The sequence below is a fragment of the Ascaphus truei genome, chromosome 4 (genome assembly GCF_040206685.1).
Source record: "Ascaphus truei isolate aAscTru1 chromosome 4, aAscTru1.hap1, whole genome shotgun sequence".
NCBI classification, from domain to species: Eukaryota; Metazoa; Chordata; class Amphibia; order Anura; family Ascaphidae; genus Ascaphus; species Ascaphus truei.
This window is the reverse complement of record NC_134486.1, coordinates 144,605,623-144,620,625: the sequence shown is the minus strand read 5'-3', so window position 1 is coordinate 144,620,625 and position 15,003 is coordinate 144,605,623. Positions and strand designations below refer to the sequence as shown.

General features: G+C 45.9%; 1 protein-coding gene across 18 annotated transcripts in view; it reads left to right on the top strand.

The window, feature by feature from the left end:
• HEATR5B (HEAT repeat containing 5B) overlaps nucleotides 1-15,003 on the top strand; it is a 77,342-nt gene that overhangs the window by 4,159 nt on the left and 58,180 nt on the right. For 10 of the 18 annotated variants that reach the window (XM_075596641.1, XM_075596634.1, XM_075596637.1 and 7 more), the window contains 3 exons: nucleotides 3,164-3,375; nucleotides 9,170-9,278; nucleotides 11,366-11,515. In XM_075596641.1, the coding sequence (XP_075452756.1) occupies nucleotides 3,164-3,375; nucleotides 9,170-9,278; nucleotides 11,366-11,515 (471 nt within the window). Of the gene's footprint in view, nucleotides 1-3,163; nucleotides 3,376-9,169; nucleotides 9,279-11,365; nucleotides 11,516-15,003 lie in introns of those variants that run through there. The other 8 variants (XM_075596649.1, XM_075596648.1, XM_075596650.1 and 5 more) reach the window with 3 other exon arrangements.

Genomic DNA, 15,003 nt, shown 5'->3' with positions numbered 1-15,003 from the left:
AATGAACTGTGGGATTTCCAAGCCATGGCTTCCGAGCAGACCAGATGGCTACCACGCTTGGTGCCTATGGGTCTGTGAGAAGTCAGGACTTGAAAGTCTCAGGGATGCCAAGGTGTTAGAACAGGAGGGGTACTGCAGTTCTGCTTGAGTACCCGCCTCCTGGGCTAACACGGGGCTATCCGACCACCGTTTGCCAGAACCCATACTCTGTGGAGCCTGGACAGCGGGTGGGCTCAGTATGCAAAAAGGCAGAGGTGCCAGGTTGGCGCATGCCCCTTGACAGACTGAGAAAGGTGCCCACCCAGCTTTACAATACTGGCAAATCGGTGATTGGCTGGCAGGAGAATTCCCACGCTTTGATAGGCTGCAGATGTTAGTGAGGGAGACACTGAAACCCATAAAGGGACTTGCAGCCAATCAGGAGCGCAGATTCCAAGTGCCAAACCAACAGCGGCAAATTCAAAGATGCTCTCTACTGAATAGACTCGAGCCGGCTTTAAAGATTTTCAACTCAGAAAAGTTTCTACGTCCCGCTTTTTGAGAACGTAGCGGTCGCAGTTGGCATTGCGCCGAGATCAGTTCCAGGACTTTCGTGAGTACCTACCGGTCAAGGAAAAGGGTTCATACAGAGGTCATTTTTGGGAATTTCATTCTTAGGATAGATGTATTCGTTAGCCCTGTTCCCAGTAAGTGTGTTAACGTTGTAAATTGTGTTACATTGTGTGTATGTCTTTTCCTGAAATAAATTACAATTTCTTTTACCTCCTTGCTTTGTTCAATCAATGATCTCGGCATAAAAAGGTGTTAATAAACCTGGTCTCCCGTGACACATAGTAGTGCTGCCCATAGATTCTTAATTCTCATTATACAATAATGCATTTAGTTGACTGTAGTCACATCATATCTTATTATATATTTGTGAAAGCACTGTATGCCTGTCTGCATCTCCTGTGTCCCTAGGGGAAATCTCATTGGTCCCTTGGGCCGCCCGCCCCCGCACACCTCTCATTGGCCTGAGGCGGAGTGACGACACACACACACACATCTCCCGCTCTCTTACCCGCCGGTCCCGGAGGCTCATCTCCCGCTCTCTTACCCGGAGGCTCCGCCTCTTCCTCCCCGAACATCAGCCTACAACTCATCGTGACCCGCGCGCACCTCCTCTCCCCGTGTCTCCCCGTTTCCCGCGCTTTTACCCCCCCCCCCCCCACCCGGCGCCGCTACAGTCAGCGGGGGAGCGGAGCGAGCGCCCGGGACACCCCCCACAGCTCTCAAGCACGCGACGCGCGCCCCCGCGCTCTCCTCCCCGGGATGCCATGCGCACACCTCCTCTCCCCGTGTCTCCCTGTTTCCCGCGCTTTCACCACCCCCCCCCCGGGGCCGCTACAGTCAGCGGGGGAGTGGAGCGAGCGCCCGGGACACCCCCCATGGCTCTCAATTGTGTGCACGCGCTGCGCGCCCCCGCGCTCTCCTCCTCCCCGGGATGCCGCTGTGTCCTCTCCCCGCACTCTCCGCACTGTGACCGCCTCCTGTACTGGCTGCACGGGTTCCCACACCTGCAGCTCTCCCTGCGGCCCGGGGGCAGCGACTTCAACCCCACGGACAGCGGCTACTGGCAGGTCAGTGCCACCCATGGCCTGTGTGCAGGGGGTGTGTAAGTGCCACGGCCTTTGTACAGGACGTGACTGGGTCTGTCCTTAGCCTGGTAGTGGGTGCAGCTCTGTCTGTGGGACAAGGTGCAGCCTGTGGCTGTGAAGTTCCCTGTGTCAGTGGGTGCAGCCTGTGGCTGTGATGCCCCCGTGTCAGTGGGTGCCTGTGATGCCCCCGTGTCAGTGGGTGCCTGTGATGCCCCACCTGCCCTTTGCCCCCCCGCCCCTCCCTGCCCTTTGCCGCCCCTCCCTGCCCTTTGCCGCCCCTCCCTGCCCTTTGCCCCCCTGCCCCTCCCTGCCCTTTGCCCCCCTGACCTTTGCCCTCCACGCCCCTTGTCCCCTTCCACACTCCTCCCCCCGCCCTTCCACGCCCCTCACCCCCCCTGCCCTTCCACGCCCCTCCCCCCCTCGCCCTTCCACTCCATGCCCCCTGCCCTTCCACACCTGGGCAACGCCGGGTATATCAGCTAGTATCTTCTATATTTCCTTCTGTTTCTAACATTCTAATACATTATTTGTGTGTTATCTCTTTGGAAACAGTTAAATCCCATGTAACCAACCACAATAGTTTTTGAAAACACTTTTTAACCATTTTAAATTTGCCTCCTTAAATACATGTAACAATGCTAAAAGCTAAGATCTGGCTACTTTTGTTGCATTTGAAGTTAGTTACAAATTGTATGTCTTAAGGCGTTCTGAATGAGTGCGAGTTTTCCAATGAAGTATTTAATTTACCCATAGCCCTCACTGTCCTTATCAGAGAGCCAACAAAGATAAGGAGAGGGGCAAGAGGAGAGTTTTGCGTGGACAAATGCATGTTGGAAACAGTGATAAACACAGAAGGTAGTAACTAGAGGCAATATAACACCTCCTGAGTCGCAGCTCATGTTTCCAAACAAACTGTAAAAAAATGTCTTTATAAATACTTATAGATGTCAGATTGTGGTTTCAAGTAATCGATCACCCAGATGTAACCCCTTAACCATGTCACTGCCATCAATACACTTGGTTCCTACTGAGGACTTGACCCTTTAAATGTCATCCAGCTGGAGTGCTGAATACCACCCATATTTTATTTCTTGATGGCACAATGACTAGCACAAATACATTAACTGCTTTTTTTTTTACTGCAAACAAGGCAGCACAATTGATTGCATTTCACTGAATGGACAAAGCTAAATATTGTCCCCGAAGCCTTTCACATGACATTTGTTTCTCAATTTATGTACAGTATACCAATTTAGTGAAAGGGATTTATTGCTTGGCGATGCTTTATTCAATGTGTATATTTAGAACATGGAATCTCTCACTTACCAATATTTTGCTTATTCTCTGGCAATGAAGGATTAAGGCACTGTTCAGTAAACTGGTGAGCTGTGGGTCTGCTCCTTGTGACCGTGGGCAAGGCTGTTCGACCCTTTTGTGTTTCAGGAACTAAAGTGTAGATTGCAAACTTCTTGTATTGTGCTGCATACACGAGATGTAAACTAAATAAAAGTACATTCCTATCACAGACGGACATCAAAGACAACCAGAAGAAGCTCGTGGAACAGGTCACCGGTCTCATAAGCAGCTCCCCAGGCCCGCCCACTCGCAAACTATTAGCCAAGAACCTTGCCACACTCTACAGCATTGGAGACACTTTCACTGTCTTCCAAATCCTGGACAAGTGCAATGAAATGATCAAGAGTAAAGACGACACTGCTGCCTATCTACCAACTAAACTGTAAGTTTGAAGGCTGCAGTAGGGTGACCATCTGTTTTGTACATACTGAAAATAAATGGGATGGGGGGAAGAGGGGATGTAACCTCAAGCTACTGTCTAAGAGACGGTGCCAGGGGTAAAGAAATCAGGTAACAAAAACTACACTTGCCTAGGCAAGAAAGGACCCCTTTTAAACAAGCACTCGTGTGGTAATGAACATAAATGAATAAAATGACCTTTATTAATATATAAGGGTAAAATGAATGAAGGAATAGACACACAACACTATTAAAAAGAATATTAAACTAAATACCTCCCAGTCCAGTGTACCAGACTGGTTGCAATATGGATATGAGGGACCTTGTAATAACTGGCACATGCAAAGATAGATGGATAGCTTGTGCCTCAGTGTGGTATATATGTTGGAACCAGTCTCATGTCTGTCAATGATGTACCGGACAGACAGCTGTATATATAACCACAACTGATTGAATGGTTACTCTAAGAGAGTACACGGTGGAGTTAGTAGTGAGTGATCAGTGCACAGTATCTCAAACTCACATACTAAATATTTCCAGAGGTTGGTATACCTAGAAATAGTACTCAAATCTTAAGGGTAAACAAAATAAATGAAATAAAAAGGTCCTTAAAGGCGACGCAGGGTATTAAAAATGAACACTAAAGCTACTGTGTAGCTAGGGAAAAGAGGCTTCAAAGTGGGAGCCTTAGACACCCTAATGGGTTAAGTATACACAAGGTCTCCCACAAGGCGCACTAACAGTATCTAGTTAGTGCCATAGATAGCCTAAGCCTATGTGGAAGCAGTGAAACAAATGTATAATACAAGCTAAACTGTAAGCTGCTTCTCAGGATCCTCCGTGGAAACAGCACAAATAGTACAGTAGGGATAAGCAGGTATCTGGGTATATTGCTAATATGTCAGTAGGTGTTTAAAAAGATACCCGAAAACCAGTTGGTAATAGTGACCTATGTATAGGGTATGTATATATAATTAGTGTCACCCAGGTTGCTCAGGGAAGTGGACACAGTTCAAAGGGTATCAGGCAATCAGACTTATCAGTTGACCTGAATATATACACTATTCCACATTTAATGTAATGGAGATCTATACAGGTCGCTGGGTATATACTGTGCATACGTGCATTGTGGGTGCAGCGGATATGGTCTCCAATACACTCAAACATGTAAAAGTACCAAGATAGATAGTACCTGAGTGGATGAGTATGTGTTCAAACACGATAACCCTAAAAAAACATTCAGGCCCACACCCAATGATTCCAGCACTGATTGGGACACTTCCAACGATGAGGGCGAATTAGAACTTAGACACACAGGAGTTGAAGGTGGGCAAAACTCTTTTTCAGGCAAGGATACAGACAGTGTAATTCCTTTTCCAAATCCAAGACACGAAGGGGTAAGAGGAGTAGATCTTCAAGACAGAGACCAATGGGGTTTCAGGGGTCAAGGAGGGAGGAGGCGGTCGAGAAGGAGGCGCAGGTATTGACAACATCACAGGAGGAGAATAGTCAAGTGATTAACTTGTCTCAATTAGCCCTTGACGTATTCCACTTGAAAGCTCTCTCAAAAGTCTTGTCATTTTCCCCTTCATCCGACCTTAACATCTTTGAATGGGTGAAGGACGTTAACCTTTTTGGGCGTAATTTATTGTTACATAAGTTCTTTAAACGGAGAGAGGACTTTATTAATAAGAACCTAGGCCTACCTGACTTAGACCAACTTGACCGTGAGAACCTTCTCAACCTGGCCTCACTTGAAGAAGAGTCCAATAGACCTATTGGTGAGGGGCCATTCACAGATCTCAAACCCAGAGCCACGTTTATTCCTCCATTAGGAATTTGTCCCAAAGTGGAGGTATTTACCAAGTTGGTGGTTACCGACTTGGAAAATATTAGATATGCTACCAACACTGGTAACCTATATGCTCAGGAAAGAAAGGCCTTGGATGATCTACGTTCAAACTCGTCAATAGTCATCAAATCCTCTGATAAGGGGGGAACATTGTGATTATGGGAAGAGAGGAGTATACTGTATCAAAGAAAACCTGAGACTCCTATCCGACCGAACCTGCTACGAGGTCCTGAGTAAGGACCCAACTATTCAGTACAATCAGGAATTACTCACCATCCTCAATACAGGCTTAGCAGATAAAGTGATCAACAAGCGTGAATTGAATGGCATGTACAATAAGGTCCCTAAAATAGCCACATTCTATAGCCTCCCAAAAATCCACAAGCTTACGAGGCCACCACCGGGACGACCAATTGTCTCCGGGATTAACAACTTGAGTGAACAGGCAAGTGTCTATTTGGATAAAGTACTGAGACCGTTCGTGGTAGCACTTCCGTCCTATTTGAGAGATACCACGGATATTCTCACACGAATTGATGATATTGTGGTTGATAATGAAACACTCCTCATTAGCATGGACGTTGAGGCCTTATATACGAGCATCATACACGAACATGGCATAAATGCCACACTGTACTTTCTGAAAACATGGGGCCTATTGTACAATAACCATAACAAATTCATTGAACAACTGCTTTGGTTTGTACTGACGAAGAACTACTTTCTGTTTAACAACAAACTCTACAACTAGGTACAGGGGACTGCAATGGGGACGACTTGTGCCCCCTCATATGCGAACCTGTACCTGGGGTGGTGGGAGGCAGAAATAGTGTTCTCTGAAGAGAATGATATCTACACTACCCATATTATTTTATGGGCAAGATACATTGATGATATCATTATTCTCTGGAAGGGACCTCGCACACTGTTTGTTGACTTCATCAACAAACTTAACTGTAATTCCCTTAACCTTCGACTCACTTACGATATAGGGCCTGACAGCATAGTCTTCCTAGATCTTAAAATAACTTGTGCAACCAATGGTAGAATTGAGACTACAATTCATCGTAAAACCACCGCAACTAATAGTTTACTCCACGCTGATAGTCATCACCCTCAGAATCTCATAAATGGCATTCCAACTGGCCAATATTTGAGAGTTAAGAGAAATTGCTCGAATGATGAAGAATTTGAATCACAAGCACAATCTATGTGCCAACGCTTGCTCGCGAGAGGTTATAGTAAGAACAGCGTTAGGAAGGCTTATAATAGAGCCAAGCATACACACCGGGCATCTCTGCTGAATCCCAAACCCAAACCACGTGAGCAAAAAACAATTCGCCTCATTGGCACTTATAATAGACAAGGGAAAACCATCTTTAACATTGTCAACAAACATTGGCATGTTCTCTTAGAGGACACGGATCTACGGGGAGTCTTGAAACCCAGACCAACTATGGTCAGCAGAAGATCTACTAACATCAGGGATCTTCTAGTCCATAGCCATCTTGAACCCATCACTTCGGGAACTTGGCTAGACAAAAGATCTCCGGGTAACTATAAGTGCAAGGGGTGCCGTGCATGTCAGTACGCTCAGGTCACCAAAACCTTTGGTAATTGGGATGATAGTAAAACCTTTAAAATACAGAATTTTGTGAACTGCAGAACTACTGGGGTGATCTACCAAGCAGTGTGCACATGCGGCAAGAAATATGTGGGGAAAACAAGTCGGCAGCTGAGACGTAGGGTCCTAGAACACATAGGGACCATACGCAATAAAACTGACACCCCACTTGCCAAACACGTTAACACTGCACATGGAGGTGACATTTCCAACTTACGTTTTAAGGGCATATACCAACTCCCAGAAACAATCAGAAGGGGGTGACTGGGACAGAGAACTCCTCAAAAACGAGGCAAAGTGGATTTATACCCTAGGAACTCTATCCGCAGGGTTTAAATGAGGGATTTATGTTTGCCCCATTTATTGGTTAGAATATTTTTTATACCTTATGCCACTTTTGACATCACGATAAGACCATATGTACTCATACTGCCAGGATCTGATAACCATGGGGTGTAAGTGTGATATTCACTTTGGCTCCAGCATTTGGGCTGTAACACCCCTTATACACCATAGCCTATACTGTATCCACTCCATATCCCAGCATTATGTACTGGCACATTTACAGCTAGGTACTATCTCTCTGTTCCCTATCACCATGAGCCTCTTGGATGGCATATGTTTATAGACCCTTCATTTACTTCCTTACTGTTCTGAATTTACTCAGGTTCTATCAGGAAGCCAGCCAGAACTTTCACACAAATAAATAGCAACACAAACACATGTTTTATTACTAACACATATACTTACCTTAGCGCCACTGTTGCCAAGGCAACGCTCGCCTATTTCAACGTTCGGCTTCCATAGAGGCGGGGCCACCTTGAGAAAGCGTCAGTGCGACGCGAAACGGGCGTCGGTGGTGGCCGCTCCTCTGTGACGTCAGCACATGTGTCAGTGCGGTGGCGTCTAGCGTAGTCCCGTGGCAGCCTTCACAGGGCTGAGCTATATCTAGGCTTGCTGCTATATGAGATATACTTCTCTCCACCCGGCTAGCTAACATTCTGTGGTGTTCATTAATACACCACGCCGGGTGGAATCTCTGTAGATATAATCCGATTGATGCAGTGTTCATAACGCATTCTGGTCTCATCCACTCAGGTACTATCTATCTTGGTACTTTTACATGTTTGAGTGTATTGGAGACCATATCCGCTGCACCCACACTGCACATATGCACAGTATATACCCAACGACCTGTATAGATCTCCATTACATTAAATGTGGAATAGTGTATATATTCAGGTCAACTGATAAGTCTGATTGCCTGATACCCTTTGAACTGTGTCCACTTCCCTGAGCAACCTGGGTGACACTAATTATATATACATACCCTATACATAGGTCACTATTACCAACTGGTTTTCGGGTATCTTTTTAAACACCTACTGACATATTAGCAATATACCCAGATACCTGCTTATCCCTACTGTACTATTTGTGCTGTTTCCACGGAGGATCCTGAGAAGCAGCTTACAGTTTAGCTTGTATTATACATTTGTTTCACTGCTTCCACATAGGCTTAGGCTATCTATGGCACTAACTAGATACTGTTAGTGCGCCTTGTGGGAGACCTTGTGTATACTTAACCCATTAGGGTGTCTAAGGCTCCCACTTTGAAGCCTCTTTTCCCTAGCTACACAGTAGCTTTAGTGTTCATTTTTAATACCCTGCGTTGCCTTTAAGGACCTTTTTATTTCATTTATTTTGTTTACCCTTAAGATTTGAGTACTATTTCTAGGTATACCAACCTCTGGAAATATTTAGTATGTGAGTTTGAGATACTGTGTACTGATCACTCACTACTAACTCCACCGTGTACTCTCTTAGAGTAACCATTCAATCAGTTGTGGTTATATATACAGCTGTCTGTCCGGTACATCATTGACAGACATGAGACTGGTTCCAACATATATACCACACTGAGGCACAAGCTATCCATCTATCTTTGCATGTGCCAGTTATTACAAGGTCCCTCATATCCATATTGCAACCAGTCTGGTACACTGGACTGGGAGGTATTTAGTTTAATATTCTTTTTAATAGTCTTGTACATACTGAAGCAGACTATTTAATCAGCCGCGGTCCTTCTCTGGCAACAATTTGTAACAAATGCTTAACTGAATGCTAATTACAGACAAAACTGTTCTGCTGAGGTACTATCAGGGTCACCAGCATCTGTGTATATTTTATCTGTATCTATATATCCGGGTCACACACGGGACCATACATTAGCACTTATTCTAAACGCTTATTTTGATGTATGTACTTGAAATGGGTACTGATAGCTTCTGCCTCTTTCAGGGCCGCTGTTGCTTGTGTCGGAGCATTTTATGAGAAGATGGGTAGGATGCTGGGAAGCTCCTTTCCTGAAACCGTGAATAACCTCTTAAAGTCACTGAAAAGTGCTGAGGTAAGATGCACAATTAGATGGCCTTCTAAAAACTTCTCGAGTTTATGATCCCAGTTTCTACGAATATCTAGAGCACGGGTGGCCAACTCCATTCATCAATGGCCATCAACAGGCCAGGTTTTCAGGATATCCCTGCTTCAGCACAGGTGGCTGCCATTCTAACGGAGCAATTGATTGATCACTGATGTGATGAAGCTGGGATAGCCTGAAAACCTGACCTGTTGGTGACCATTGAGTATTGAAGTTGGCCACTCCTGCTCTAGAGCCCTGGTAAGAAGAAGTTAATGAAAATTGAACACAAAATCATATAAGCAGGGTGACGGGTCTCGATGCATGAATAATACAATTTATTTATGAAGCTTTCAACATTTCGGTCCTCCCTTAGGACATTTCTCAAGAGCAGTCATATCGTAACAGCTGTTTTTGGCTTTTTACAAGTACCTCTGATGTAGCTGGAGTACGCGGAACAGTGTGTTTGCAAGTCATGTGCTCATAGTCATCTTTCCAAAGATGCCATCACACTCCGTTATTGGTTAAGCAGTGATCTGAAACATATCTAACCTCTGGAAATCATCAGTGTAGTGACGGTGTCTCCAGGATGGTGCGACTAAACTATGATCAACTCGACTGCATGCGGTTTTCAATGTAAAATATATATATATATGTATGTATGTATGTATGTATGTATGTATGTATATGTGATAAAAAATCACTGGCACTCCAATAGAAATTCAATAATGAATAGGTGCATGTCCCATATAAATAATAAAAGTATACATTACCGCATAGCAGCAAAAAGGAGACCGCACTCAGGTGAATGAAAAATGAATGTATTAAATACAGCACATAACTCCAAGTTATACTCCAAGTTATGTGCTGTATTTAATACATTCATTTTCATTCACCTGAGTGCTGTCTCCTTTTTGCTGCTATGCGGTAATGTGTATATATATATATATATATATATATATATATATATATATATATATATATATATATATATATACTGGACACCTAACAAGCTCCTATTGAACCCCCAAAATAACCACAACATATATATAAGCATATGAGTGTCACAGAGGAGTGCTACTGAGCATGGCAATATATATTTAAAACCAGAGACAGAACATAAAACACAGACAAAGCTCAGTTTTAGCACATCTAGTGAAACTCATACACGGTACAGTGCCTAAATATATGTATAAATATCTATTAAGTAAAATGGTCTTTTAGTTTGACATTTTTGGCCAAAATTGTTGTAAGCCCCTGAGCCAACTTCACGGCAGACCACAATTCAGGGGTCCCTAACGCTAATATAAATTCTTAATAACCTGTATAATAACAGGAAGAATGATTTATAGTAAATCTGTCAATATTAGTTGCAAAGTTCTAAGTCTGATTGAAGCCTTTATTAACCTGTACATTACCAGGAAAAGCACTCTGTATTAGAGTTGTCACAACCATCCAGCAAGCAAACAAGTTCCCCTGTGTGGAAGATGCTATGGAGTGAGCCCTTAACCATTTAAATGTGGGAGGGGGTGAGCGTAAATTAAGTAGGAGGTTGCCAACCTCCAATCAGCCAGGACTAGCTGAAACACAATTGTGAAATATACTGGACACCTAACAAGCTCCTATTGAACCCCCAAAATAACCACAACATATATATAAGCATAAGAGTGTCACAGAGGAGTGCTACTGAGCATGGCAATATATATTTAAAACCAGAGACAGAACATAAAACACAGACAAAGCTCAGTTTTAGCACATCTAGTGAAACACATACACGGTACATACATACATACATACATACATACATACATACATACATACATACATACATACACTGAAAATAACATCAAAATAGAGTTCCACATAAATTTGCTATATTCAGTTTGGTATAAAGTAGCTATTTTCTTTTATTTAAAACCTAGTGTTAAGTAACTTTTTAAATTTTTTTATTTATGATTTATAGTCGCTGCAATTATCTATCTTTACTTCCTTTTAGACAGAAGGGCGAATGCAACTGTATAAAGCTTAAGTTGTCCTACGTTATCTGGTATTGTGACTGTTCTCTTGTGCCGTTTAAGTCGCAGGGTCGCAGTGAAATCCTAATGAGTTTGCAGAAGGTCCTTGGCGGTCTCGGAGGGGCTGCATCTTCCAGCCACAGAGACATCTACAAGAACGCTCGGTCCCTTCTGACTGACAGGTCCATGGCTGTACGATGTGCTGTAGCCAAGGTGAGTAACCACTGTGTAATGTGAATAAGAACTGCATGAAGCTAGAAAACAAATAATATACTGTGTAGACCAGTGGTTTTAAACCTTTTTTTGGTTGGGGAACCCCAGAATTCGATTTTGAAATTCTGAAGAACCCCAACCCTCGCCCCCATTCTCTCGTCACTCCCGTCTCTCTCCCCCACCCCCCTACCCCTGTCTCTTTCCTCCGCCACACACTCTCCCCTCCCCCTCACTCTACCCCTCTTGCACACACATACACTCCCCCACTCGCTTACACGCACTCCCCCACTCGCTTACACATACACTCCCCCTCTCGCTTACACACACACAAACTCCCCCTCTCACTTACACACACACACAAACTCCCCCATTCGCTTACACACACACAAACTCCCCCTCTCGCTTACACACACACAAACTCCCCATCTCGCTTACACACACACACACAAACTCCCCCTCTCGCTTACACACACACACAAACTCCCCCTCTCGCTTACACACACACACAAACTCCCCCTCTCGCTTACACACACACACAAACTCCCCCTCTCGCTTACACACACACACAAACTCCCCCTCTCGCTTACACACACACAAACTCCCCCTCTCGCTTACACACACACACAAACTCCCCCTCTCGCTTACACACACACACAAACTCCCCCACTCTCTTACTCTTACACACACAGTCCACCACTCTCTTACTCTTACACACTCAGTCCACCACTCTCTTACACACACACACTCCCCCACTCTTACACACACTCCCCCACGCTTACACACACATTCCCCTACTTGCTTACACACACATTCCCCCACTTGCTTACACACACATTCCCCCACTTGCTTACACACACATTCCCCCACTTGCTTACACACACATTCCCCCACTTGCTTACACACACATTCCCCCACTTGCTTACACACACATTCCCCCACTTGCTTACACACACATTCCCCCACTTGCTTACACACACACACATTCCCCCACTTGCTTACACACACACACATTCCCCCACTTGCTTACACACACACACATTCCCCCACTTGCTTACACACACACACATTCCCCCACTTGCTTACACACACACACATTCCCCCACTTGCTTACACACACACACATTCCCCCACTTGCTTACACACACACATTCCCCCACTTGCTTACACACACACACATTCCCCCACTTGCTTACACACACACATTCCCCCACTTGCGTACACACACACAAACATTCCCTCACTTGCTTACACACACACACACACACTCCCCCATTCGCTTACATATACACACACACACACACACACACCCCCACTCGCTTACACACACACTCCCCCACTCGCATACACACACTCCCCCACTCGCTTACACACACATACACACACAAACTCCCCCTCTCGTCCTCTGTTGCTCGACTGCTAAAACTCTGACTCAGGCCCTCATTCTCTCCCGTCTTGATTACTGTAACCTCCTGCTGTCCGGCCTTCCTGCCTCTCACCTGTCTCCCCTACAATCTATCCTAAATGCTGCTGCCAGAATCACTCTTCTCTTTCCTAGATCTGTCTCAGCATCTCCCCTCCTGAAATCCCTCTACTGGCTTCCAATCAAATCCCGCATCTCACACTCCATTCTTCTCACTTTTAAAGCTTTACACTCTTCTGCCCCTCCTTACATCTCAGCCCTAATTTCTCGCTATGCACCACCCCGACTCTTGCGTTCTGCTCAAGGATGTCTTCTTTCTACCCCCTTTTTATCTAAAGCCCTCTCCCGCCTTAAACCTTTTTCACTGACTGCCCCACACCTCTGGAATGCCCTTCCCCTCAGTACCCGACTAGCACCCTCTCTATCCACCTTTAAGACCCACCTTAAGACACACTTGCTTAAAGAAGCATACGAATAGCACTGTGAACATTCTGAACACATGATACATAAAGCTTGGCCCCCTGCAGACGCACTTACCAGAACTCCCTCCTACTGTCTCTGTACGTTCTCCCTACCTACCAATTAGATTGTAAGCTCCTCAGGGCAGGGACTCCTCTTCCTTAATGTTATGTTTGTCTAAAGCACTTATTATCATGATCTGTTATTTATATTATCTGTTATTTATTCGATTACCACATGTATTACTACTGTGAAGCGCTATGTACATTAATGGCGCTATATAAATAAAGACATACAATACAATACACACACTCCCCCACTCGCATACACCCACACACTCCCCCACTCGCATACACCCACACACTCCCCCACTCGCATACACACACACACACTCCCCCACTCGCTTACACACACACTTCCCCACTCGCATACACACACACTCCCCCTCTCGCTTACACACACACACACACACACACACACACACACATACACTCTTTGACACATGCTCTAACAGTGACACACAGAGACTGACACACCCCTCTCTCTCTCTCTTTGAGGGAGCTGCGTGCTCTTGCCTGATCCTTCCTCTCCCCCCTGTCAGCAGGAAGTTGACACGACTTCCGACGCAGGGAGAGGAAGGATAGCAGTGACCGCGTGGCTGCTGCTGAGCTCCGTAGCCGCCGGGTCCTTGCTATGTGGGGGTTCCGCCGCGGGGCCCTGGGACAGCATGGGAGAGTTCTCCCAGCTCTCCCCCCCCATGGCGGCTGTGGAACTTGCTTACACACACACTCCCCAACTCGCTTACACACACACACACTCACTCCCCAACTCGCTTACACACACACACTCCCCCATTCGCTTACACACACTCCTCCACTCGCTTACACACACTCCCCCACTCGCTTATACACACACACACTCCCCCACTCGCTTATACACCCACATACTCCCCCACTCGCTTATACACCCACATACTCCCCCACTCGCTTATACACCCACATACTCCCCCACTCGCTTATACAAGCACATACTCCCCCACTCGCTTATACACCCACACACTCCCCCACTCGCATACACCCACACACTCCCCCACTCGCATACACACACACACTCCCCCACTCGCTTACACACACACTTCCCCACTCGCATACACACACACTCCCCCTCTCGCTTACACACACACACACATACACTCTTTGACACATGCTCTAACAGTGACACACAGAGACTGACACACCCCTCTCTCTCTCTCTTTGAGGGAGCTGCGTGCTCTTGCCTGATCCTTCCTCTCCCCCCTGTCAGCAGGAAGTTGACACGACTTCCGACGCAGGGAGAGGAAGGATAGCAGTGACCGTGTGGCTGCTGCTGAGCTCCATAGCCGCCGGGTCTTTGCTATGTGGGGGTTCCGCCGCGGGGCCCTGGGACAGCATGGGAGAGTTCTCCCAGCTCTCCCCCCCCATGGCGGCTGTGGAACTTGCTTACACACACACTCCCCAACTCGCTTACACACACACACACTCACTCCCCAACTCGCTTACACACACACACACACTCCCCCATTCGCTTACACACACTCCTCCACTCGCTTACACACACTCCCCCACTCGCT